Source organism: Cloeon dipterum, chromosome 1 (genome assembly GCF_949628265.1).
Source record: "Cloeon dipterum chromosome 1, ieCloDipt1.1, whole genome shotgun sequence".
Taxonomy (NCBI): Eukaryota; Metazoa; Arthropoda; class Insecta; order Ephemeroptera; family Baetidae; genus Cloeon; species Cloeon dipterum.
The window spans coordinates 4,447,994-4,475,544 of NC_088786.1; the positions used below are offsets into that span (position 1 = coordinate 4,447,994).

The following is a 27,551-nucleotide window of genomic DNA, read 5'->3' on the forward strand; positions in this document are numbered from 1 at the left end:
TAAGTAAAGAGCTCAGACTAAAATAGACGCAAAGGAAGCATTACAAGCTGCACTGATTGATTCGTATTCTATTGTGCACACAAGTAAATTCGTGCAGCACACCTGGCAGTTTTTCAGACAGTCAAAGGACCCTCTCCTTACTCCGACTTAGGACAGCTCATATAGGTAGTTGAAAATAAAAGAGGGACCATGCACGTCGATACACACGCACACAAACATATAAAGAGTGTCAGACGCCGACTCGTCGGTGTCGGGTGAATTTGGCATGCGCCACTTCATCTTTCTCTTCCTCCCTCTTTTGTGCTTGTGTGTGTGTGTGTGTGTGCACTTTACGTGGTTAAAAAAGCTGCAGACAGGTGATTCCCCCACTGGCCCATTGATATTAGGTTGTCATTTGAGGGCGAGTAGCGATTCATTCTCAATTTCCAGTCAGTCGTAAAACGATCGGTGGCGAGAGATGTACGTGTGTATAGCAGATTGATCTTTTCCTCGCGGGAGAATGCCTTCGCGGTGCAAGGTGGAGTGAGGCCAAACGACTCTTTCATGCCACGATCCCCGTCGTGTGCCAATAATATAATGAAATAATTCGTGAGAGAGCCAATATAGCCCCTCAAGGTCGATCATTCCATTCAGGAGACAGACTTTTAAACAATACTGCTCTGCCATTCATAAAAGGAAGTAGTACGTTTTTCACAAATATTTACAAGTAGCATTCACTCTGGAATATTTTGTTGATCATTCAATTTTAATCATTTAACTCCTGATCGAATTTTAATGGTGCTTGATATGCACGATACAATGGATATAATTTTCGATCTTTATAATGAAACAAAATTAATCGGAAATTCGTCTAAAACTTTGACAGCTCATTGTTTCAGAGAAAATGATCGGCTGTCCTAAATTAATTAATCCATAGATTAATACGTTTGAATATTTCAAATTCTATTCTATACTATGATTTTCATAAATAATTTATATTCATTTCATCTGATGTATTTATTATGCAATAGGAAACACTCTACAACTTTCGAGCTAACCTCTAACAGCTGTCATACCTGTGGAACAAATTTCAGAAATATTTACAAATTCTAAAAAGTCAATTAAATTTTTTTATTGTTTTCTCAACGTCATCTGAAATTAAATTCTGGTAAAATCATGTAACATGCATCCACAGTATATTGTTGAATTTTTATATTACGTTTATTAATTTGGTGTCCAAAATTTAGATAATTACAACAAAATATCAACAAATGTTTGTTTTAAAACTTGAAATTTTTAATGATTACAAATTTGAGTAAAAAGCGTTTCAAAATAATTGAAGCATAGCTTTGTGTACCTCATTTATAAGAATTTAAACACATGCAATATAACAAATTGATTCTTCTGACATATCAAAATCCTTATTATTCCCGTTTTTTTTTTCAAATTTTGTTCACAAGAGCTTTATGGCAAATTTCCCGGTTACCCTTTGTCGCGATCGATCTGCAGCTCTGGCTTATACTTTCTGGCGGCTGCACTTGAATGCGCGAATGCTTCCTGCGAAGGATGGGGTGCGTCTCTCTTTGGCTGCGTGCGTGGATGAGGGCAGGCAGGGGCCCGCAAGTGAGTCACAGATTTTCGACTGAAGGGACGGACTGACTCACATCTGCCAGCTGCGACTCTGCCTCCTGCGCCAACCTTAAATAGAATTCGTGTTGATGAATTGCTCCTCAATGAATTTAGATGGATCGAGGAATAAAAAATATTTTCGACATCGAATCTGGCACAAATAGGTCGTGCAGGTCATAACATCTCATTTTTCTTTTCATTTGGCATGTTTACTCTGTGATTTAATCTATATTAAATAATTGAATACACGTTATTAAAGATAGCAAATCTTCATGACTCACCACACTCATCGAAAAATACAATTCTAAATATAGCTATGTTAGTAGAAAATTCAAATATGCCATTTTCTTTTTTTGTGAAATTTTGCGTGCTTTAAATTGCGTTTAAATTGTATCAAAATCAAGAGTAAAACTTGGTAACTTAAAAGTAGTCAACTTCTTTATGAATTACAGGAAATGTAATTTAAATATTTTCGCATTCAATTAATTTTATGTCCAGAATGGTACTGATCTTTGAAATATTTAAACCCCACTGAAACTGACTGAATTACTTTGTTGTAATAATAACCGAGATACTTCTCGATAAATTTGCCCTCTTTGTCATGGTGGCTTCAAAAATTATATAATATGATGAAAAATTCATTTACTGAAAAAATGAAGCTTTAGATTTGAGAAGAGAACAATACACAGTAATAATGATGAATTAAAATATTAAATTGCGAATGAACCATCCTGAAATATTATTTTCCTGGTAGAAAAAGAGGACAATGTGCGGCTGTTGCAGGTAATGATGGAAGTAATAAAATAATTTATAATTTGACTAAATTTAAAAAGGGGATTGTTTGCTGATTTTTCGAGTTTTATAAATTCAATTACTCATTTTGCAGTAATAAACTGAATGGATTTGGGTGTACTGACACCCCTTGAAGAGTATGAGCACTCACAAAATTGGAAAATTTGTTTCTGTGCCGACGAAGAGGGAAAACGTGTTTTATTTATTCAAGTTCTTTGCAACTAGACAATATGCATTTCCTGAGAAATGTCAAAGGTGAATATTCCGTGTAGCTAATCCTCTCTCGAGCATCATCAACAGTTTTGCACCAGAATCAAACAAAATTACGCGCGGAGAGGAAAAGCCCCTTTGAAACAAAGAAGTTATGCAAACTGCGAAGCGCGGCCGTCGAGCAGGTTGTGTGCTCTGCGCGTAATAGGAAATTGTTCATTACAGATGCAGAAATTTGGGGCGCCAAGGGACCCTGTGCGCGTGGGTGGGTGGACGAGCAAGGGGAAGCCCATGTGCGTTTATCCCTTTTAATTTTGTGCATTGCACAAGATTGAAAGTGGAAATTTTGAGTCCTTTTGTTCAATATTGCTTGGCTGGCTGGCTGGCTGGCTCGGTGGGTCGGTCGTTCGGTCGCCGGCTCTTCTCCTTACTCCGCTCGGGATCGTTATGCACGTGGAGGGGCGGATGAGAAGAGGGGGTTTGTTCGGAAAGAAGCAGGGACCTGATGATGTTACTGCAGTGTTGCCGTATCGAGCGAGTGGAGGAGAGGAGAGCAGCCCTTCATCTCCGTCACTTCAGTCCGACATTCAGCGCAACACACCACCCCAGTGTCGTTCTGTCTGCCCTATGCTAAAAATAAAATGCGTTATATATATACACTCACGTGCATGCTCGCTGCTGAGGCAACGCATACACAGAACAGAGACAAAAGAAGCTAACTCGATCTCAAATATTGCCAGTTAATTTTTGTTGCAAAATTTTAAAACGATGATTTGACCGTGCGCGCCGCATGACATCTGTGACTCGAGGGTTTCCGCGCTGCTGGGACATGCCATTGCGATTTGCACACACCTGTTAAGGGAAAAGCCGAGCGGACGCTATAAAAAGCGAGCCTCTTCAGCTCTCGGATTTAAATTCGTCGTTTTATTTAAAAAATTTCAACAGAGGGATAAACCATACTATTAGGAATGTGATCGTTGATTTTTGATACGCTGCGTTAGAATTAGGATATTGTAAAATTAAGCTTTTTTATTTTGTTCACCTTCAACTTCAATGTTTGAAAAATGCTTCGAAATTAAGCCTTGAACAAATCCGCCAAAGGAAAGGAAGCAAAATTTTATTTTGAAGTTTTCTGTTTTATATCTTCCTAAAAGAGAATTCGATTTTTAATTTTTAAACAAACATATTATATTTTATTCAATTTCTGGAAAGGCAAATATTTCCAATTAATTATTTCGATTTGATGTGAAATACGAACCTTCCAAACAGGCCCTAGAATTATAATTTTCACCAAATATTCAGGTTGATTTTTGCTGAGTGCCGTTGAAATTTTTCCCTCCAGAGACATCAGCATTTAAATGTCGTTTGAAATATTTTACTCATTTTCCCCGAATACGAGCCATAGTTAAATCTGCCATTCGTACACAAATTGCACTCAATAATTCACGACTTTCGAGAAAACTTTTAATGGGCTGAAACATTATCTTCTCGTGATGAATTAAATGAAAAAAAGGTGAACGCGGGCTGGCTTGCGCAGCAGAAGCGGCGGCGCTCTCCGCGAGCTGAAGGTTGCCCGCTCCCGCTCGTCGTGGATTTCATTTTAGTCCAACTTTTTAGAGTCTTTTATGTAGCGGAGGAGAGAAAGAGAGAGAGAGAGAGAGAGAGAGAGAGAGAGAGAGAGAGAGAGAGAGAGAGAGAGAGAGAGAGAGAGAGAGAGAGAGAGAGAGAGAGAGAGAGAGAGAGAGAGAGAGGCGCCTGACTTTCAGCTCTGGTGGACTCGTTGCCTCTCTACCATTTATATAAAGTTCCCCTTGCTCGCCTGCCTGCTGCTCTGACATGCTGGCAATATATAAGCCGCCCCTACCGTGGCACAGAATAAAAATAGGTATATTTTTCTTTTTTAATATTATTTTTTCACTCATCTTCAGCCGGCGCGTGGAAGAGCTTAGTGAGAAGTGAATCGCATGCTTTTTGTACTCCACTTGGCAATTGCACCCTGATTCCAGAAACTAGGACAGGTCAATCTACAAACTTTTTGCTGAAAAATACTGTCAATTCACCAATGATGCAATAGCCCTTTAGTGATTAAAGCTGCCAGTAGATGGCGCCAGCGGGTTATTTAGATTTTAATTCAATTTAAGACTGCTGCGCGTTCTGCTCTCAAAACGATCAAATTTGATGTGTTAAAAACAAAAATCAGTCCAGCAGATCAGCTAAGAAACGTCAGCAAAATATTTTTATTAAAAAAATCGCAGCGGAAAAGGACTTTCGAAAAAAGTGAATTAAAACCAATCTTCAAGTAGTTTTAATCAGTTTAGGCACTTAACAATAATATTAACAAAATTTGTATTCCTGGAAAGATTTTAACCGATCAAACACTAAAGGGCTAGAAGCAAATTTTGGTTCGAGGGCAAGTTTCCTCTCCACTGACAGGAACCGGCGCCCGTATTTGAGTGCCAGCGAGCACAGAGTTCATCCGTGGTCCCCATAAAAACATTGGACCATGACGTCATCGCTAAGAAATGAGAAGTTCTGCAACCCCTGCTGCCACCGTTGGGGCGTGGGCAAAACTGATTGAACCAAAAAAGAAGAGCGAGGGAGGGAAAATTTAATGCCCTCGTGGAGCAGCGTGCAAGCCGAGAGGGATGTGATGAATTATGAGGCTTTCCCGTTTTTATCAGCGTCAGTCGTTCTGCTTTTGTGAAAGAAATTAAATCCGCAACAATCCGCGAGGCGCGAGAGACTCTTGCATTCGTTAAAAGCAAAAGCGTCTCGCATGTTTTTCGCGATTGATGTCCGAGCGGCAAGCGAAATTGTGTGTATATTTCGGTGCACGCGACGAGCAGACGCATTGACGTCATTAGAGCTCTCATGCGCGCCGCGCGAGTATCTTTCATCTCGGAGTACTTGTTTGTGTTCCACCGGGTTTGCGAATCGGCTCGCACTCGGCAGAGGGGGCTGCCGTCTGTTTTTGCGAGCAGACGAAACTGCAAAATATAAAAATCAGCAACCTCTCTGATAAATTTTGCTCGTCTTTCTGTTGTTATTCCCTAACAACAGCGAACGAGCGAGCGTCGAAGCGGGCGAACGGCGGTGGCGGCGACGGCGGAGGGAGAACTCTGCGCAGAACGCTGGAGCTGGCTGCTGTTTTTCCGAGAGCATTTTCCAGCCCTCTGGTTGGCTGGCGCTGATCAAACTCGTAAACTAGTTAGCCAATAAGGTGGAAGAGCGAGTTTTCCTCCCTTCACATATAATAAATATTTTGCTCCCTTTTGCCATTTCTGTTCTCCAGCAGTTGGAAATTACATGGGAAACAACAGCCGAGCCGGCAGCCCTTTTTCGCAGAACTCTCTTCTTTTGCCGTTGCAAGAGAGCGGGCACGGGCACGAGGCACGACACTCGCATTCACTCTAGTTGCACGCCGCTCCTCTCCCGAGTAGCAGCGCCGAAATTGCCGCCATAAATGCAGGGAAAATGTGGCGAGAGCAGAGCAGGGGGAAAACAGCCTGCCGATTGAATTTGCCCATTTTCTCTTAGTATTTGGGTTATTTGGGCTTTGGCAGGGTCGACATCTCTTAGTGAAACTAGAAATAATGTTGTTCAAAATTGAAAAAATTCTCTGTCCTGCTCTATTATGGACTTATTTTTTTAACTTGTTGCTCGCGATTGATGAACAGCAACCCCCTTGTCAATGAGATGCACGAAGGGCCGAATTCCTGTCTGACCCAATTTGAATTACTGCAATCTGCTCTTTGCTCGGGAAAGAGTAAAAAAGGCAAGAGCAGGCAACAATAAAGCTAACGAGAGAGTTGGACTGCTGCGAGAGAGGGAATATAACCGAGAGCGCGCAGGGAAATAAAAATTCAAAGGCGCCACAGTTTGAAGAATCGATGGATTTACGAAGTAATGGTGCCAACATTGCACCTTTTGCGCCGAGCGCCAGTTTTCGGCGGCGCGGCGCCTCAGGTCGGCCGACGACCTGCCGATTCGGCTCGCCTCTCGTCGGCACGAACCGAGGTTGGGGCCGGTCGAGGAAAATCGACCGGTTTTTGTTACAAAACGCGAGTTTTGCTGCCCGTTTGCTGGGGCCGAGTGGAGTCGAGCGGCCGGATCGTAAGTTGGCAGCACGGAGCAATGCTCCGGCATAGGCAGCCGATCAATGCTCGCCTGGCGCGGCTGGGGCTCCACCGGCCGCACGTCGGCTATACATGCAGCTGCAAGGCGATAACAACGAGGCAAGGGACTGTGCTGTACATACGGAGGGAAAATGCCAAAGACTTGACTGGCGCGAACTCATGTTCCAAGTTTAAAGCCTACACTCCGCCGACATTAGCCGCGTGCCGCGCTGAGCGTTCCGGCGCCGGAAACGCATTTTTGGCCCAAAAACCGGTCCGGAACGACGACCTTGACATTTGGCAGATTTCTCACAAGTTCAGATATTTCTTTTTTCGCCCAAAAGATCTCGGTACGACTGAAATGGTGCCATGACTGGCGGTATATAATATAAGACAAGGGATCGGACGGAATTATTACATGGCAGAGCGGAGCAGGTCGCCGAGGTTGTCAGCGCAAAGGGGACCCGTTTCAGGCTTAACCAACGCGACTCTCGACTCTTTGTCGGTCCAAATTTCACGATGCCCGACAAAGGGTTGCAAAAAGTGAGCCTATTTTGGCAAAAAACACGCTGGCTGACGTGTCTGCCATTGGCATGGTGGTTGCGTGCGAGTTCACTCTCTCTCCGCGGCGGCGCAGCGCTGGCGTCGGAACATTCGCCTGCCCGCCGTCGCCGTCACCATCCTCACTCTGCTCCGCAGCCGTGTTTTTCACCCATGCTAAATTTCCAATCCGCCTGCCTCATCTGCCTGCATAAAACGCCGCCGTCCGCTAGCTCGTCGAAAACTTGCCGCGAACTGTAGGCACGTGCGAATATCAAAATTAAACATCCGACATTCAAGCTTTGTCACTGTTTATCCACTAAAATATTAGTCTGGAACTAGCGCGAATTTAATATTTTCGCATCTGCAGTGTCAGTGTCAGTTGCCTAACTTTATAGCTCAAAAATAGCCTGAAGGAATGTCAACGCACGATTTTTGAAGTCACGCAATAACCTCATCATATTTCAATTTGAGTAAAATTTAAGGATTTTGATCTGACAATGAGTTTAATGAACAATTAAATCCTGGGGATATAATTGGAATAAGAAAAAATTCGCACTTAAAACGAATCTCTGACTTCTTTTAACAGTTTTTGATGCGGAGTTGACCATCGTGGGTTGTTGTTAATAATCTATTTGTACTCTCTTGTTAAGATCAATTAAAAATATCGCGTTTTTTTATTTATATATATCGTTGTTTATTATTCTCTACAAGTCATACAAGCATATAAATAAAATCAAATACGTCAATAATTTACATAGGAAGAATGGGCTGACAGACAAAGACCCAATTTTTTACTGAATGTGATTGAATCTTCATTTTTCTGGGTACAAAGTTGTAAATTTACTAGAAACAAATAAGTAAAGCAACGATAAAAAATGCAAACAGAGTTAAAATCAGCTGTTGAGAACTGGCAAGAGGAGCAATATATTGCATATTTTATTTATTCAATAAATTACAGATAAATAACAATCAGTTTAGTACAACCTTGTGGCTTCATATTGAAATTTACATATTTTTTGATCCAGTTTTTGCAAGATTTTGTGCCGTTTGGTGGTCCAGTTATCTGAATTTTAATTGGTTTTTAAGAAAATTGAATTGTATTTTTCTGAAGATGTTAAAAACACTGCTATGAAATGAAATCTTAACTTAAGGGGTTTTGGGTTTTGATGGTTGCGTGTGCACCAAACCAAGGAGGTCAATTCTCCGTGTTGGTGCGACCTTGCCCGCCTCCAAGCCGCTCAGCCAGCAGCCACACAGCACAGCTCCGGCGCTGAAGCGGCGAGGTCACACGCTCGCTTATTCTTTGGCTGTTTTTAAGCAAAAAAGATCACGGGAACACGTGGAGAATAAAACCTGATTTACTAGAAATGTATAGCTGAATAGCAAAAACTCCTATTTTTATACTAAAATTGATTCGATTTTAAAATTTTTAATTGAAAATATATGGTGATAAGCAATTACTGCGCTGATAAAATTAATAGTTGGCAATTATAGATGATGATATCAGGCGCGCCAAATTTTAATTAAATAACACGCTCATATAAAATGAGATATGAATAATAAACCAAGTGCAAGGACAGAGTTAGTTACGTGCGAGCCCAAAGATTGATTTGTTAAAAATAATATCATGCATTTAACATAAAATTAGGCCACTCACATTGTCCTCTGATAAGCAACGCGGTCAAATTTGAGCGAGTTCAGAGGTTCGCGATTTGGAATTTAGACGGCAGCACGAATCGGTCAACACCGTATTGCAGGCCCGTGCGTTGAAGTCATCGGTGCGCGGGGGTAGGTAGGCAGCCCGCTCGACGTGCACGCCGAGCAGGTTGCCGAGAAATGAAACTGCAGGCGTTTCTCAACAATGATTCGTTTTATTTTATTCTGTCAACCTCCGCCATCGCACAAATTCTCGAGAAAGCCACCCTAGGTAAATTATCTATATTCATCCGTCCAGTTTTGTTAAATGACATCAAATTGTTGATGGCTCTATGCTTTGGGTTTTTCTCTGGTAGTTGTTTTTTTAACGCCGTTGTGTAGTTTTTTGAGCATACATCGATAATATGCGATTTCGCACACCTATTACAGAGCGGAATGGCATCTACATGCTTTTTGTGTCTGGACCCGGGCTCTTGCGGAGCTGATCGACGGGGAGACAGACATTTTGCTGGGGTTTGGGGAGGCCCGCTGAGGAAAATTCCACCACACATCAACAATAAACAATTTTTGGTTGGGTCGCAGAAATTTTTCGTAATTAACAAATCAACGAGTTTCAATTAATATGTATTTCCTGTGCTCTGATATCTCGAAATCAAAGCACAGGAAATTTCAGACAGTCTCAATATTTGGATGAAATTTATTTGCGGGGTTATTTTTTTAATCCATCGAAAAATACAGCCTGTCTAAGCGCTAGTCCAAATTGAAGATCGGTACGTTGGTGTCAAATAGCTTTTGCACACACTGCAGCAACTTCAATGGAAAGAAAGAGACAGTCAGGCAACAGCAACTTCCGCGCGCAATTGATTCTTTGTTTCAACAGGTGAGATAGTGTATATATATATTATAATGAGCAAAACGTTAAATCTCATTCGACCATTTGTGCAATATCATTTAACTGAGTGACGTAGAGTCCTTACAACTTTGATAGAAACCAGCTAGGGCTCAGGATATGCTGACCTCTATGTCTGCGGAAAGAACACTACATTTCTCAATATATTTTTTTATCTTACGTCTTCAGTTCACAAACCTTTTGTACAAATAGAAATTCTCTCTTGTTCAAACATCAACAACAACAGCAACATTCATAGTGTGTGTTTCCAGGTAATCGTAATTACATAGATTGCGTTGTGTGCAATGCACACCTGCTGATAGCTGTTTGTCTGTCTCACCAGGAAACATTCCATAAAAACATATGTATTCTTTTAGTTTTTGTAGTAGTAATTAATTATTATAGACAGAGTGTTGTTTGTTTGTTTGTTTGTTTGTTTGTTCGTCAACCCTTTTCGGCTAAAATCTAGACCAGTTGACTAGACAGTATGCAAATAGAGAGTTATTATTTACAGTTCGTATATATAATACTTAAATTTTAGTTGATTTTAACACTTACATCTAAGTATTTACACGTTTAAGTTCCCTGTCTTGACACGTTCGCGACACAAAAACTGCGTCGACCACACACATTAAGAAGACTATTATAGGTAGCAAGAAAACTTTTAAAGCTAAAACCAAAGTGTTCCTTGATAATTTTAGTTAAAAAGAATTACGTGCTCAACAATAACAAATGATCCCTTCTCCACGAATTGTGCATCTCCCCCAGCTCGAGGAGGAAACATTTTTACTCGTTATGTCCGACGTTTTTATAGGTAGAACAAACAACTCTCTTCGATTTCTTTGGTATAAAACTAGCAGTTTCGTTTATATAGAGTCTCGAGTCCGTACAGGACCTCGATTTGAATATATCACAGCACAAAGCAGGGATTCCTTTGTCTCATCAGCTCGCTCCATGTAAATAGTCTGAATTTTGCAAGTTAGTAATTATTCTCTTTTGGCAATGATTCGATCTAAATCGATCACGTTAAAACGCAGTGGGCTCTTTGGGTTAAAACACAGTTAACGGCTGATGGTGCCTGTAGCGAATCTAAAATTTCAAGACGACACATTTAAAAACAACTCCATTAAACTTTGAACAGGACCTTAATGTTAACCAAATTTTTAGCTTACACAGAATTATAAAATATTTGACCACCTCCCGGGTGAAAATGGAAGAGTGCAAGAGGTTTTAGGCCTTTAATGATGGTTTAATGAGAATTATAAAACGGGGTAAGGATTAAAGAATCTTGCCTGTCATCCAGAACTCTGCGGAGCTAGCAAAATAAATTATAATAATAATAATTACCAAAGTGAGTTGCTCGTTGTGGCAATACCAAATTGATTTTGAGATTTCGTTACTGTGGAATTTTGTTCAAAAAATTAGAGCGAACAAGCAGCGCCATCCAGTCCCTGAAAATTTATTTTTAGGTTAACAATTCTTTGAAATAAGCCCCAATAGATGGCAACCGCATTCTCTTCACCTTCCATTTACACTGGGGGAACAAATTTTCCAACAACTTCCACCGTCAAAGTCTCTCTTGTATCGGCAGTCAGATTTTGCTCGTTAAAGAAAAAAACATACTATGGTACTTAACATTTTTCCTCATACGAGTTTGACGCACTTGTTGGTTTCCGTTCTTATTTAAAGAGAGTCTCTGTGTGTTTTTGTGCAAAATGTAAAAAGATATCTCGCGCGCGCAATTTATTTGTCCACTTTGCGACAACGAGCGTCCACGTGGTGCTACACGTACTTTTTGACGTCACTGACAACAGTGACGTTCAACAGGTTCATTAGCTAAAGGTCAGTCTCTTGGAGGGGCCTGTCAACGGCCTGCACGTACTGCTATAAAGTTAAATCAGATTTGCATTGATCTGCACTCTTGGTGGGCGAGTTTGGCTGAGAGTTATTACTTACTGGTCCGTTGCCCATCGTGTGCGTCGTGTTGTTGATCGTCACGTGCTTCTCGGCGTTGTTGACGCAGTTGAGCGTCTGCGTGCCGCGCGTCGTCAACTGCTTGCTTGTCGACGAGTGGTTGTTGGCGTTTGTGCTGTGGCCCGCTGTTAACGAGACAGATTCAAATTGACATGCGATCCCATAATTTTTAGTTATGTATTTACTGATGAGTGCTGATTATAACCTCAATTGAATTAATTCAAACAAATTCCATGAAATAAAAACGATACTGCACGAATCCAAAGAAGCTGGAGAATTTCTCACCGTCACTGTGCGAACCCGACTCCATGCCGTGGTTGGGCGGCAGCACGCCAAGCAAATTTCCGGCGCCAACCACGGAGCTGGTGACGCCGGTGGGCCCGCTGATGCTTTGATGGCGCGGTCCACGCACCGCAGAGTAGCGCACCGGCATCATGCTCTGTCGCACGTTTCGCTCGGGCCTGACCAGGATGATGTACAGCTTGGGCGTGAAGAGGCACGCGACGGTGACGGTGGCGCTCATCGAGATGGTCACGCTCATGCTGGTGATGCGGATGGCGATGTTGTTGGCAGTGCTGAAGTAGATCGGCACGAACGCCAACCAGATGACACATGTCGTGTACATCGTGAAGCCGATGTACTTCGACTCGTTGAATGCTTCAGGAATCTTGCGCGTCAGGACGGCGTACAGAGTGCAGATCACAATCAGCACAATGGGGTAGCTGGAAAATGAACCACCCGAATGAGATTACGATGAATTATCGTTTAATAGAGATTTTTTTCAAGTTAGGATCTTAAACGTTTGAACTTCAATACAAAAAATGCACGTGAAATTCTGTGGTAAATGTTTCGAGATCGATATTGATTGTTGTAAATAAATCAGGCGATTCTTATAATTGTACTGAAAAATCCTAACGAGTTCATTTGCTTCACGTTGGATTGAAATTCCTGACATTTACCTCCTCCAAGCTTAATAATCACATAATTCCAAAAATTATCACATTAAATTAATAAAATCAGTTACAAAAAATATACTGGGAACGATTTACCATTGCCACCCGCCAGTAAAAAAGGGGTCAATTATTAAAAAGTGCAGGAGAAAAAAATGTCTTCCGGCCCTTCAGAACTATGAAACTTCATGTTTAAAATATTGTCAGCTGCGCCAGCCGCCGGTGAAAATGGCCAGCCGTCGCCGAGCAATAAATTCGGCTAAGCCGTTCCTGCCAGCCACCGCCTTAAATCTCGCGGCTGAGACTAAAATATCAGAAGAAACAAAACTTCTATCTAGTTGAGCGTAATGAAGACACTAAGTTCCGAGGAAAATATCTAGAATTTCAATTCAACACGATTCTAATAATGTTTGAAGTTTTTCTGGTAGTTCTGTTCACTTACCTTATCATTCTTTACAATTCTTAACAGATTTACATGATTTTTTACCGCAAAACAAAACAAGCGAATTAAAAAATACTTCAAACATGGCACATAAATATCTGAAATCTTTTCATCCCCCAGCTGGCATACAGGAGTTTGACTGTAGCTAACATTAATCAACTTTAAGAGAAAAACATGCTTTCATAGCAATTGTATTCCAGGGAATACACGAAAAAATGCTTGTTATATAGTATATATTTACCTAAATGATATCATATAAGAAGCGTTAACACTTGATGAGCAAACTAAGAGATTGTCATCTCTTGTTGGGTAGTGATGCACTGCTGAGGGAGGAGACACTACCATCCAGACAGCGTTAATTAGTACCTGAAAGAAAGTCAAGAATTTCAGCAAGTGCGATTTTTTTTATTCCTGATAGCGAAAAACTCGCGAAAACTCGCGTGAGTCCCAATAACATCGCGAATGAATAAATGGGTCTCCTTTGAGGAAGGCAAGTCGAGCTGTATACTGCCTCGCACCGGGGTCTTTTTATTAAAATGCTTGACATTCGTCCAGTGAAATTAATTTGCGTATGCTGGAAAGGTGCAAACCAGCAATTAGCGAGTCGGACAGCTCTCGCAACCCTCCCAAATCCGAATGGACCCGTCATTGCAATGCAAGGGAGTCAAACAGAGGCGCAAATCGCGTGCCAATGAGCCAATGATGTGGTAAAATGGTTAAAGATCAGCAAATGTTGAGATTTTTTAAATTTTGAAACAAATTCCTACAGGCGCATAGCGATGAATTCAGTTTAATGTTTAATTGATTTGCTTTCCGCCAGTCTAAACATCTAATTTCAAGTTTTTGTTTATATTTATATATGTATTTAAAGCTTTGTATTGTAAATAGCATACACGAGGAAAAAACGGCAAAATTTGTTTCCCTCAAACCAGAATTATAATTAAAGAATTTCCTTTGTCCCTTTATGTGAGCACCATGCAAAAATAACGTATAAAGAGAAAACTTTCCTAGTGGAACATCATGGTTGCGTAACCCAGAAAATCAATATAATCCAACAATAACAATGTCAGTCGCGTGTCTGCAATTTTCGATCGGACTGTATCAACACAATCGCAAGATTCGTCTATAAACGAGCCCCTTCTCATCAATTAATTGCTTCATGGTCCGGCAGAATGGAGTCTGTTGCGCGTGAAGTGTTTCTCAAAGGGGTCCTGAATTCCGCTTAACTTCCTGATAGGCGGCACACTTTGCAAAGTGCGATATTTGAATTGCCGGCCGGCAGAGACGTAAGAGGAAGCAACGACTGTTGCGCAAACAGCCCTAAGAACGCGTACGTACTCACATATGTACGATTGTGTAGGCCGGTGGCGTTATTAGCAAAGTTTGTATACCAGCGGCGTAACAAATAGGCCGCCCTCGCTGTCGGAGCAACGCACCGACAACCAAAACAAATATTACAATCCGAAGGCTGAAGTAAGCTTATTCGTTTTCGCCTGGCAATCGCATTGCATCCATTTCGTCTGCGTGACACGCACACAAGCCGAAGTTGGCCTGACAAATTGGCTCGCGCCGCACTCTCTCTGTTTGCTCAGCCATTTACAGATCTGCGAGAGTAGCACCGCCTCTGCAAATCCCATTAGCCGAATATTGTGCCGGCAGAGTGCTTGTCAGCCAGCCCAAAAACTTGTGCTCTGCTCACCTGAAACCCTGTGAGCCCGGTGCAGATGATCAGCTGCGATCGGGGCGATATGAAGCTCGGCCGCTTTGCGGTCCGCTTGCCGGCGTTGAAGATGCGCGAGATGCGATTCGTTTTGGTCAGCAACGCTGCGTAGACCACTGTGAACGAGAATCCGGCACCGAATCTGTAAGGTTGGAAATTTATTAGAATTAAATCAACTTTTGGTGGATATATTTCAATATCCATTTCGGGTCCGTCACATCCCAATATATACATATTTATTATATATCTGACAGCAGCGTACGACGCAAATGAATGTTTTTGCCATTTAGCTGCAACTCACGGGACACTGGGCAAATTAAATTTAAAAAATACTGCGAAACATTCTTATTCAATTTTAATGAGCGGGAGACAAAGAAAAGTTAAAAGTGGTTGGAACCTTTGAAGGCCGCAAACAACGTCACTTGGTTTGAGCACCAGAATGAAGGTCATCGCGTAACAAAGGAAGATGCCAAGCAGCAGAATGTAGCTGAGCTCGCGGCCAGACGCCCTGACCACCGGCGTATCGTGGTGTCGCAAGAAGACGCCAGCCACAAGCGCCGTGACCACGATGCCCGTGGCCGAGAAGGCCATCGCGCCGATCGCCCAGCCGCTGTCCGCACGCAGGTATTCCTCGGGAATCGGCTCGCACTTGGTGTGCCGCTGGTCCGGCACCGTGCCCTGCGGACACAGCAGGCATTGCGTCTCGTCGGTTGGGTGCCGGATCTGTAAAAGCGTGAGTCAGATCAATTGTATAAATGGCGAAGAGTTAATCTATCGCTTTTATTTTGCCTTTGAGAGTTATTAAAAACGCAATCAATGAATAGGTTGAGTGAGGATTATCAATCAATCAGTCCCAGCGTAATCTGCGAGTTGATTTTGCTCCAGGGCCACGTTTATTTTCAATCAAAAATCAAAACTTCCCATCAAATATTATTTTCCATTTAGTGTTTGACGGTTGTATTGTAGTTGATTAACTACCACAAATACTCATGAGAGTAGACAGTGACAAAAATAGGGCGTCCTTTCAAATATTTCAGTTAAATATTTTTGCAAGAAGGCAAAATAACCGGACCTTCCATCGTCATGTTTTCAAAAATTGTGATTTTTAATTTGTAAATAAATAGAATGGGAAAATCAAAATTCTGAATTTAACAATTGAGTCGCCATGAATAAATTTGCATTGAATTAAAAGGAATTGTATGGAAAAAATAAGGATCATGAATCATAATCACGAGGCTGCTGAAAGCAGCAAGTAACAAAGCACGAAGCAGTCAGAGACAAAATTAGCAGATTGTTACAAGTCTCAGTCTCAGCGCTGACAATAGAATGAACGCGACCCTTTTGACATGCATTGTGGCTCAGTTGGAATTATTGAGCGTGCCGTTTGTCCTCAAACTTTAAGGCTGACTTAAAGCAGGTGTTTGCGGCGGCACAGTCCCTTTAAGCGAGAGGCCGTGTTTATCCAGCAGCGAGCTACACCATTACGCCGCGCTTAAAAAACGAAAGCAGTAAAAGTCGACCTCCTCACCTGATATTGAGTGCAGTTAAAGCAGTGCCAGCAGCAACTCTCGCCCTCCAAGTATTTTTTCGCCTGGCCTAGTTCACATTCAAGCGAGCAAACTGACTCGGGTGGCTGCGGATGTCCGAGCTTGAACTGAATTTCTATCAGCGCAGAGACACAGAGGAAAGGGAGACACACGTTAGAGATTTATTCACAGCATGAGTCACACGTAAAAAATGAAATAATTCTGAGCCCGGCGACAGCATACTGGAGCAGAAATTCAATTGAACCATTGTATGACGGGTGTGTGTGTGTGTGTGTGTGGTTATAGCGAGCGTGATTCCTTTTCAAATAGATAGATACCCTGCCATTCGAGGGGCGTGAAAAAGTTGCAATTCATCTGAATAAAATATTGGGGCTGCAGTAAATCAATTCGCGTTTCATTTCACAAATTTTATCTTGTTTTAAGAGCTAAAGAAAAAATACGCAAACAAACGGCTGAGAGGGTAGTAGAAGATTCTTATTCAATTGGCTGATAACAGAATTAAATCCTCAAATTGGAATTTACCACGATCTACCAAATCTACAACAACTATGTACAGTTACATCTAAAAAGTGCAACAAATCAAAAAATTAAACGTTAAAAAGTCTTAATTTAAATAATAATAAATTCTTCCGATGTCGAAGCGTTTTTAAACCACAGAAGGTGAAGCAGTGCAAAAAAATTTGAAAAGCATCGCATTTAATATCACAGAATAATTTTGTTTACTGTATGCCTGTAGCTCTTTATTGAGTGTGAAAGCTGAAAATAAATATTAAAATTATTTCATATGTAATTTCTGGCAACGCAAAAACGTCTAAGGGACTATTTGTCACAGCCCCTAGGCGAGCCACTGCTCCATCGCGAACGCTGCGACAATGGTGCTGGCAAGGCTTGCTTGCTCGCACACAAATGAACGAGTTTGCATTGTTCTTTTGCGTCGGAATGTAAAATATACATTGTGCATTCTACCCTAATGCCATAAAGAATCTGCACGCCAACTAGGAAACTAGGTTGTCAGTCAGAAACGACTTTTTTGTTCGCGCTTCCTGACGTCACGCTGGAAAATGAACATTTTTACATCAGGGGTCGAGTGAGGCGAGAAACTATCATCTCTAGCCCGTCCAGATAAATGTTTCGCGCTTGATTTTGTAGGCAGGAAAATGAGGGGACTAATTATTCATCTAGGATTGTCTCTAACTAAACAAACGCTCAATAAAATATGGAGCTGTGTTTAAGAATATAATAAAAATTTTACCTAAAACATGCAGCGATGAAGCTAAGAAATTATTGTAAACTATTAAATGATTCTCTGAATATTGTACTGCTGAAGGCCCAAACAGCCTCATTTGAGTACAAGAACGTGCTATGTAATATAATTTTCTTTTTCAAATTTCACTCTTGGCCGCTCATCCTTGTTAAAACCATTTTGTTTCTAAAAATGATAATTTATTTTACATGCTTTCAACTACGAAATTCAAAGCGAAATCCCGTGAATACTTTGGGATGCAAAGTTAATTAATTGCGAGTTTTCCCCGACGTACCATGCAGTCGAAATGTGTTACACAATTTAATTTATTCTCTAGTTTAATTTACAATATTATTCACGTCCCTTGCGACAGTGATTTGATGCGTTTTGCGCAATGATGAATCTAATCAGACTGCTGGCATTGCATGCAAAATTCAATTAGCATTGTGCAGCTGAAGTGCAGCAGCCGCTGTCGTGCCGCTAATTCACAATATCAGTTTCGTGACGAGCGCGCCGTAATTAATGGCACTGGCTGCGCACACATGCAAATCGCAGCCTTGTAGCGAGCGGGGGTGTGTTTGGCGCGCAGCCAGTGTGTCAGGGGCAGAAACAACTCTCGAGCCGCGCCGCTTTACCTGTCACACAAACAGGGGCGCGCACAACAAAATTATCAAGAAGCACTGGTCCTCACCTGACATGTTGAGACGCAGCTCGCCCTCCCAGTACTCGCCGACGCGCACCCATCGGAACACTCCCTGGCTCACTTGCTTGAAGTGGATGATGTTGTAGCGGGCGGGACCGTCACCCTGAGGGTCGAACCGGAAGTTGTCGCCGCTCAGACCTAACACAAAAATAAAAACAAGTAGTTTTTAAAATTTATGACGTTTTTAAGATTAAAATTTGCATTTTGTGGCGTTAAAAATTTCGTTCTGTTGCATATTTTAACTACAAAAAACTTTCAATTTTCACAATATCAATAAAGAAGGGTTTTAGAGATAAACAGATGATTCATTTTAGACGACCGACTAATATTTTTACTATGAACGTAGAAAACAAAGGCAAATTGAGGTTTGTGGGCGATCAGCAGTCACCCCCACGATCATTTTTCTTTTCCTTTTAAATATTTCAAAATACAAATTCCTAAACTGAAATATTGCAATATTTTGTTTGCTTTGCCGTTTCTTGCATTCTTTATTTTATAAATTGTTATGTACTAAATAATTACCAATAAAAAATATTCAATATATAGTTTCCCACTTGTAGTCAGTGAGTTGAATACAATTGGACACTTGAACGATGACTGTCATCATTCTCATCAATCTTATAAGAAGTATTCGTTCATTTCATACTTCATTTTTTCACTTAGAAGCTTTCAAACTCTAATTTTTTCACAGCCGGCAGAAGGTTGATTTTAATTTATATGTATGACGATCATTGATTGCAATAGCCAAATAGCTGAATTCGAGGAAAAGATTTTGAATGCAGTAAGCAGTTCAAAGAATCGGATGATATCATTTCTCTTAGTGAATTGCGCAACTCGGTGTGAATAAGTTATTCGATATCAGGTTTCTAGTTCCTGGAAATTGAGTAGTAAATCTTTCATTGCCAAGTATTGCGAAAGGGATAATAATTTGGCATGCATCTGGAGATGGATAATAGAACAGTCTCAGCATTTCATTAGAAACATTAAAATGAGAAACCCTAGAATCGGCATGAATACACTGCAGCTAACCTCTGATTAAGCCTTGTACTGATATCAAGAAGGAGGTCAAATCCTGCCCCTTCTAATTTCCTGCAGCAAGGTGATTGCACGCATGAGTTCAAAGTTCTCTCTATGCATTAGTTCTGTTTCATCAAGTGCATTGTAACACCACTGGGAGCAGAACGTAACTAAACGCCCGTGACGGCCGCGTCGCCCACTTTGCATAGCGCACTTTGAGAGAGGATCGTTTAGAGGCGAAATATCCTAGCCGTGACACGGCCGCGGCAACTCTTTACGAACTGCTATTATGTTAAAAACAAAAATCGATTAGAAAAAGTGCCACTGGTTATTTACGCCGTACACATGCATATTATTTTATTGTAGCTAGGAAGATTGCAAAAAATGAGGCGCACCATTTTGGTTTAGAATTCTCCTCTGGCCGGAACAATTCCCACTCAAAAAGTTGAAAAGAAATGCTTTTACGAGCTATGGTGTAGATTTTCATGTGGGCATAGTTTAATAAGTTTTTTTCACATTGAACTTCAAAAATGCAATGGTGTTCAGAAAATTATCTAGATGGGTAATTATTTATAATATATTTTTTCCTTTTAAAATTATTCATTTATCCATGGATAAGGATGCTCTGAGTAGCTCCAAGGTCTAATTAGTCCAGGAAAGTATTTTTTATAAATATCCATAACTCAAAGGAATCCCAGTATAGCCGTCAGGCACTCGTTAATCCAAGTCTGTGTTCATTTTCCTATAGCTAGGGAAAAAATTGTAATTAGAAAGGACGTGGTCTGCTGGTTAAGAAAACAGGAGATAAAAATGTGTCCAATGTCACTGGAAATAGCGGGTACGGCGTGCACACACAATATCAACGCGCTGTGGTCATCTCACTTCATCACGCAGCTGGGCAAATATTTGCACTTGATTAATGGCGACCGAGTAATGGGGGCGTGTGTTTGTCATTAAATCGCTCGCGCGGCATTCATGCATAATGAGTCGGGCATTGTTTGCCCATACGTATTTTTAACGAAATATGTACGTGTATGCATAATCAAGCCACAGCGCGGTAGCGGTGTTTGCGTCCCGCACTCAATTCAACTCATCAGATTGTCAATTGATTATCGTCGCTCGCGATTATTGTTCCAGTTCCCCACAGCAAATAATATGCACCTCTGTCGCGCTGGAATAAATGCGTGCACGGATTAGAGCGTGGCAAACGGCGACTGTTATTGAAATCAGCAGGTGAATTAAAATGAAAAGCTGCTGCACGTTTAATGAAAATTCCAAAGTGAACACGGAATGCCTCGATAGTGGATTAAATATTTACATCAATGACCACATTCATCGGTTTTTCTAGGTGTTGAGTAATGTTAATATTCCAAAACTGATAAAATTGAAAAGCGTGTTTCCGTCCAAAAATAAAAATGCACTCACGCTGAGGTGCCTAATTAAACGGAAATCATCAAATGGCTGTTAAACACATTGTTTGACTTTTCCCTCTCTAAATTTTCACTCATAATTACCCATTCAGCATCCTTATTTGGGGTTAGGAGGTGGAAATTAAACCTTGCGGGATTTTCAACAAATTCTTCTCTTTATACGACAGTCACTTGGCAACTAATTTTAACAAAATACAAGGACCTTTAAACAGAAATGGTATTTGACTTTAGGATTAACAATTTAAGAGAATCGACTTGAAGAACAATTTAAATTAGAAAAGAATTTACCCGATTGAGCCGGGTCCTTCACAATTAAACGCTCGGAACAATTAAGATGCGACTTGTTGGCTTCAGTGTCCGGCGAAAACTAATTTAAATTCAAAATCTCTCTCTGTTGCATTAACGAATTTCTAACAATCTCATGAATAACAAAACCCTAGACTAAAAATGAAAAAGGAGTGGGAGCTCGGCTCCGCAACCACTACACTTATATAGATTAGACCGTAAACTTGTTAATTTAAACTTTCCCATTAATTGGAATGGATATTATGATTTTTTTTAAATATTTATCGTGTGTCACAACATTTAGGTTTATTAAAACTCAGCCTTTGGATCTGTGGTGGCTCTGACTCTCTCCCCCACTTTGTGCTAGTGCGCCCTGTGCTCTTGTGACTTCTCACCCCCACTTAAGATGGTGCTGAAAACCTCCAGAAGTTTCCCCCATATCTCCTATCTCAAAATGTACTTAAATTAACAACATTAATTAGCTGACTAATTGTTTCCTCAATTCATCGATATTACAATTTACAATAAACTCTGACAATAAAGGCAAACCCAATTTCACCCTTATTAGTAATGCACAGCAATAAATATGATTCAAATAAAACTCTACTTCGCGACGCACTTTATGGCCAGCCGTTTTTGAGTGTTTTACTTCATCTGACTACCGCTCCTACAGATCGTTCCAATTTAAAAATGCTCAAAATTGTTTAAAGAGTTGATTAGAAATACCCCAAAAAAATAAAAACATTAAAGTTTTTATCAAAGAGAAAGAAACAGTGACTTTACGACTGTGAACGAAAGGCAAGGAGAGTCAGTTGTCTGGGTTTGCCTGCACAGATCACATTTTGGAGCAAAGAAAGCACAGGATTGAGAGTGATTGGGCCAATCTTCACGTCCATCGTATTGAATTCAAGTCTTATATAATTTAATCAACGGCAGTGCTCTCGTTTCTTCTCAGCTTCAGTGCGATAAAAGCAAAGAGCTCTAGCCAGTTGCATGGCGTCAGCCTAGAAAAGTGAAGTGTCCACATCGACCGACTCTATCAGCAACTGTGCGGGGATGCAAAAGTATAACTTTCCTCATCTAAACTTTTCCACGCTAAGTTTTAAGAGTTGGATTTTCGCATGTCAAAGAGAGAAAGCTCGTTACGAGAATCCCAGTAACAACAGACAGAGAAGAATTGTTTTAAAGGTGGGCTCTCACGAATCTTGAGTCTCTTTGCGCAAGGGAACAATTACTTGCAGACTATAGAGGCATCGCGTCTGAAATCCTTGTCGTAGAAAAAGTGTCTAGAGTACCAACAAAGCATTTAGGAAGAGCCTACATTAAATTTATACGGTCAAATAAGTTATTTTTAATCCGTCTGAAGTGTGATAATGAAGTAAACGGGCAAAAATTTCACTCGTCGCACAATGAACTAGTTAAAAAATCTACTCAATGCCAAATAAGAGTATTGATTTTTTATTTCTTTATTTCGGAACCTCTGCTCACCGAGTTCCAATAATACCACTGAACAGATAACAGAGCCCGAGTGGCCGCAGAGGAGCTTGGACCCAATCGAGGCCATCATTTTGCCTCTCCCGCACCGTGTCGTTTTATTGAAACTCCAGAAATTTGTCCCTAAAGCCGCTAAAAGGTGCCAAAACCAGCAAGTGGCGAATCCTCCCAAGCCCGTTGAGCTATTTGCACTTTTCGAGTCACTTAGTCAACAACCTTTTGCCATCTCTGACGGGCAGCTCTATAAATGCCAAAATATCCCCCATTGCCCTGCAAACTATGCGAGCCAAGGGGCTGGTTTTCAATTCAAGATATTTGATGCAGGAAATGAAAAATATGAAAGATTTGTTACCAACGACAAAATGTAAATTTCCCACTATGATCCTTTACTTAAAATAAAAAAGAAAATCGAAATTGATAGAATTTGACCCAAACGGCTATTTATTTCCCCGAGGGCTCAGCATCGGCTGGATTTGACTTGAACGCATGAAAAAACAAAGAATAAACGTTTTGTCACGCTCGAGGCAATCTGCGGTCGCACAGCCTTCGCCTCCACTCGATTTATGGTGAAACTTGAGGTCTGCGAGAGTTATGCAAGCCGCCGGGCGCACGTACCCACCCGGGTGCCTATCGTCTGCTCTTGCAGGCGCACAAACAGGAAGGAAAATGCTCATTCAGGGCAGACAATTCGTTTGCCGAGGCGTGCGTCGGAAAAAGGACGAAATAGAGGGGGCAGCTCCGACAAACAATGTTCATGGTAGCTGCGTTGAGTAGAATAAAAATCGTTTTTTAAAAGAATGTGACTTAAGTGAGGAGAAAATAGGTCAGAATCCTTTCCCGCCACTCGAATACCTGTTCAAATAATTCTGAATAAGCGGAAATTTGTGAGCACGCGGTGCACAGAAAAAAAATCTCAGTAAACTGAAGGGTTGAATTTCCATTCTTTAACTTAAAAAACAATATAGTCATTCATCTAGATATGCATTCGCGGGAATGCATAACTGGAAAATAAAAAAGTTAGAATTTTTTAGTCTGTTCGTTGGGTATGTTGAAATTTTAGCTCAATATCAAAACAAAATTGCTTTTACACCCAGTGACATGTTTGAAAAATACCAGTCTCCATGGACCAGATCTCGACGTGCAGTACAAATTGTCAGTTACTCCATGCAGCGAGAGGCATTCCCAATTTAGCTTGAAGCTGCGAATCATTTTTCGTCGAGTGGCAACGAGCGCAGGGCTGCCGGCCGATATAGTCGACGGGAATAAATAGGGCGACAACGGTGATGAATGAGCATGACCTCATCTGCGGAAGGGAACGGCATCATCTCGCCTCTTGCCTGCTCTCGTTTAATTATCTGCCTGCCGCCAGGTCAAATAGGTCAAATGCTTGGAGAAGAGTTTTAAGAGACTGAGCTGCCATTCATCCGCTGTCTCACTAATTAGCAGCGCTGCCCGCCCTTGAGTCCTGTTTCGCAATTATTTTGTGAAAGCGAAAAAATACGTTTCTGCAAATAATAAGGAAGATTGCTGTTGACGGTTAGAAGGGTCGTAAGAGGTGTAATGCGCGCGTCGACGGAGCTCAAGATTAAAGATAACCTAGATATATATACACATATTATCTGACACCAACGCGAAAAACTAGAGATTTCAAAAGTTTTTCCAAGCATTCAAATTACACTATTCAGAATCAAATTAATTTTTCTTGCGTCTAAATGTAGAAACTAAAACTCTAAAATTTAATTTCACACACAACAAAGAAATTCCTGGAAGTTGAGACCATTGTTTTTTTTCCAGGGAAAGGAATTTTGTTTTAAAAATAATGCTTTTTTAGACGGCTTTGTGTTTTAATTAGGCGGTGTTTAGATAGTTTTCGGATCAATTTAGACATTTCTAGCCCAATTTTCACTTGTGATTTAGTGAAGAAGTTTGAAGATTTTGGTCCAAAATTTCATAACACTTTTCAAACTATTCAAATGATTTGTTACTCAACACAAAATCGACTTTTACCTCTTTCCAATTTAACAGGTTTAAAAAGCAAAAAAAAAAAACGAATTTGGGGAGAAAAATCCAATTGTGCGGGAAGTTTTAAGCATTTTTACAGTTTTACAATACTGGCGTCTTTAAATTAGTACTAATTTTTGTGCATATTAGCTATCCGCATGGACAAAAAAAGTTGATCGTCTTAAATTTCCAACACAGCAATGATTAAGGAAAAAAGAAATAGTGACGTCCACTGCCTACCCTACCTCCCTCTAGCACAATTAAGGAGACAAACGTCCGTGCGATGCATAAATTGCCGGCTGTGTTACACCCTTGATAATTAAGTTCATAATTACATTGCATCGCTAACGAGCAGTTGCGCCGTAAAATGCAAATTGCTCCACTCATTGTCAGGGACAACACCGGCAGTGTGCGATCTTCTGGGCAAAACCCATAAAACACGTACTCCGCGAATGATACATCGGCTCGTGATCTCGAACACCGTCTCTCTAATTTAATTGGTGAGTTCGATCGCGCGCGCCGCGTTTCCAGGTGGCGTAGTGAATATTAGCGAACGTTGAGCCGAATTCCAGGAGCGATTAATGCAGCCATTAAGCGCACGTTTGCTGGCTTTTAGGCGCGAGTTATGGCCCTTTTACAGCGCCGCGAAAGTCACTCGTTTTGCTTTCGAGAGATTATCTTCCGGCAAGAGTTTCGCGGCGCAGCAACTAACTCACCTTCAAATTCCACTTTGCGCAAGTATCGGAGCAGCTCCGTTCCTTTGGTGGGCTTCATCGCGTCGCACAGGCCGTGCCTTCCGTGGCAGACGTCTCGGTGCATGTCCCTGGAACAAAAACCAGTAGAGCGCTCTCTCAATTTTTCCCCAGAAATATGCAAATGACAATGAGATGCTGGAGATATTTAGATCATCGAATTTCGTTCTTCTGCTTTCGAAAGGTAGGAATAAGTTATAACTTGTCTTTGAAGAAGAAAATTGAGGGGGTTGATGTTGAGCTGCTGCTCTTTTGCCAACAATTTAAACAATTCCAAGGAAAATGAATATACCGAAAATACTCAGGCCCCGAGAGGAGTGCTGCAGTGGAAAAATATTCAATAACGATTCATGTTTTTCGACAAGCTTATTTTAAATAAAAAAATTCAAGCAATTTGTATATTAAGGGAGAGATTTATATCCAATTAAAAGTATTAATTTTAAGCCTTATATATGACTTTTGCTTTCATCTTAGACTTGGAGAGGGTTTTGAGACAGTGAAATAGTTGTTCACAAAGTTAATAACATGTTCATGAGCGGGCGGCGGGTGCAAGTATGCCAATTTGGTCCAACACAAAGCGGCCCCAATTCTTTGTCTGGCTTGGGAAGAGTTGGCAAAAGTTGAGGGCGACCGCTGCTGCCTCAAAGAACGAATCCACCGCAGCAAAAGCTAAAGCTCTGCGATGGAGCCAAACTTTGCCCGCGCCCCCTCCCCCCCTCCCGGACGGGGCACGAATAAACAATTAGCGAGCCGACGGGCCGCGCTGTGGCATGCAGCTCGCGCGAGAGATATTAATTTTGATTGCGTGTGTCAGCTCCGCATCACATACACACAGGTTCGTTCTTGCGTAACCGCGCATCAATCTGGACACGAGCGATAATAAATTACACTCAAGCCAGCACGTCAGCCCGCAGACGTCAAGAATTTGAAAGGCATAGGGACGGACTGCAGCAGGGTTTCCAGAGTTATCACTTGTTTTAAATAATTTTTTTATCTCCTTCTCTAGTTTAAATTTGTTTTTATTATCCGTGATGGTCTCTAATCACGTTGATGGGATTAAACTAATATACGGATGAATAAATCTCTTTTGTTCGTGTTATCGCGTAATTAATGCTTAATTAACACTTCATTCATTGAACGCAATCGCCCATTACCATTACAAGCACGAGTTGAATTTATGAAAGACAATTCTTGTTAAGCAATGGCCACTTGATATTCATGATATTTATTTATTCCACTTGGCGAGGTGAATATCAAATCATTCATTGAATTCACGTATTTCATTCAATAACGGTGAGAGGTTTTCTACTCATTTACTCTTTGATTGCATGAAAACAGATTAACCACGAATTTCCTGATAAATTATAATTTAGTTGAATAAATAAAAGGTAATCACTGAAATGATGCAAAATACGAGGTGAACCGATAATCTCATTGGTTAAATTTTCACCGGTTTTATTTTTTGGAACGCGTGCGTTTGACGAAGCAAAAATGGCTCTGAATCAAAACAGTCCGGCCCTAGGCATGAAAAATGACTGGATGCATGGATAGTAATTTCGGAGGGCTGGGTGCTGCGATCCTCCGACGCCTGCGGTGAATAAGTTAGCACCGGCCGAAATTATTTGCATACCTTCGACCAGGCAAACTTTGGCAGCACTTTAGCGCTTACCTAGCCAGCAAATAACAGCTCTGCGGACTATTAGTTAGGTGTTGCAACAGACGTACCTGAGGGCGTGCGCGAACGCCATTACCGCGTCGCTGACGAACTGCAGCTGTCCCTCAAAGGCCATGTTTTCCTTCGTCAAAGTCTCCTGGCCCGTACACGTCCCGGGGAAATTCTGGTTGTAGGGGGTGCGCGACGAGTTGGGGTAGTGGCACTGGAAATGTGCCTCCCAGAACTCTGCAACAAGCGAACGAGATTAGCCATTGAATTTGGCAAGTGAATTGCAACATTATTGCGCGTGCAGCACAATACACATATTTCGAATTAGGGCTGTGCGCGAGAGCGACATGATGTGTGTTGTGTGCGTGTGCTGAGAACGCGCTCCACGCACAAAGCTGCCGGATTAAACGCTTCAATTTGTAAGTTCTGTTGCGAAATCGAGAGGCGAGTGATTCCGCCAAAGGCGGAGGGCACCGAATTTTCGATGCCAAAATTTTTGGTCATTGCCGGAATATAG

The 27,551-nt window shown here is 41.3% G+C and overlaps 1 protein-coding gene across 6 annotated transcripts in view; it reads right to left on the reverse strand.

The window, feature by feature from the left end:
• The window catches only part of mtt (mangetout), a 237,064-nt gene that overhangs the window by 41,296 nt on the left and 168,217 nt on the right, over window positions 1-27,551 (reverse strand). For 3 of the 6 annotated variants that reach the window (XM_065476634.1, XM_065476635.1, XM_065476640.1), the window contains 9 exons: window positions 27,097-27,271; window positions 25,336-25,442; window positions 18,381-18,530; window positions 16,428-16,561; window positions 15,297-15,622; window positions 14,879-15,041; window positions 13,421-13,545; window positions 12,073-12,509; window positions 9,120-11,912 (listed from right to left, as the gene is read on the reverse strand). In XM_065476634.1, the coding sequence (XP_065332706.1) occupies window positions 11,698-11,912; window positions 12,073-12,509; window positions 13,421-13,545; window positions 14,879-15,041; window positions 15,297-15,622; window positions 16,428-16,561; window positions 18,381-18,530; window positions 25,336-25,442; window positions 27,097-27,271 (1,832 nt within the window). In that variant the 3' untranslated portion in view covers window positions 9,120-11,697. Of the gene's footprint in view, window positions 1-9,119; window positions 11,913-12,072; window positions 12,510-13,420; window positions 13,546-14,878; window positions 15,042-15,296; window positions 15,623-16,427; window positions 16,562-18,380; window positions 18,531-25,335; window positions 25,443-27,096; window positions 27,272-27,551 lie in introns of those variants that run through there. The other 3 variants (XM_065476638.1, XM_065476637.1, XM_065476639.1) reach the window with 3 other exon arrangements.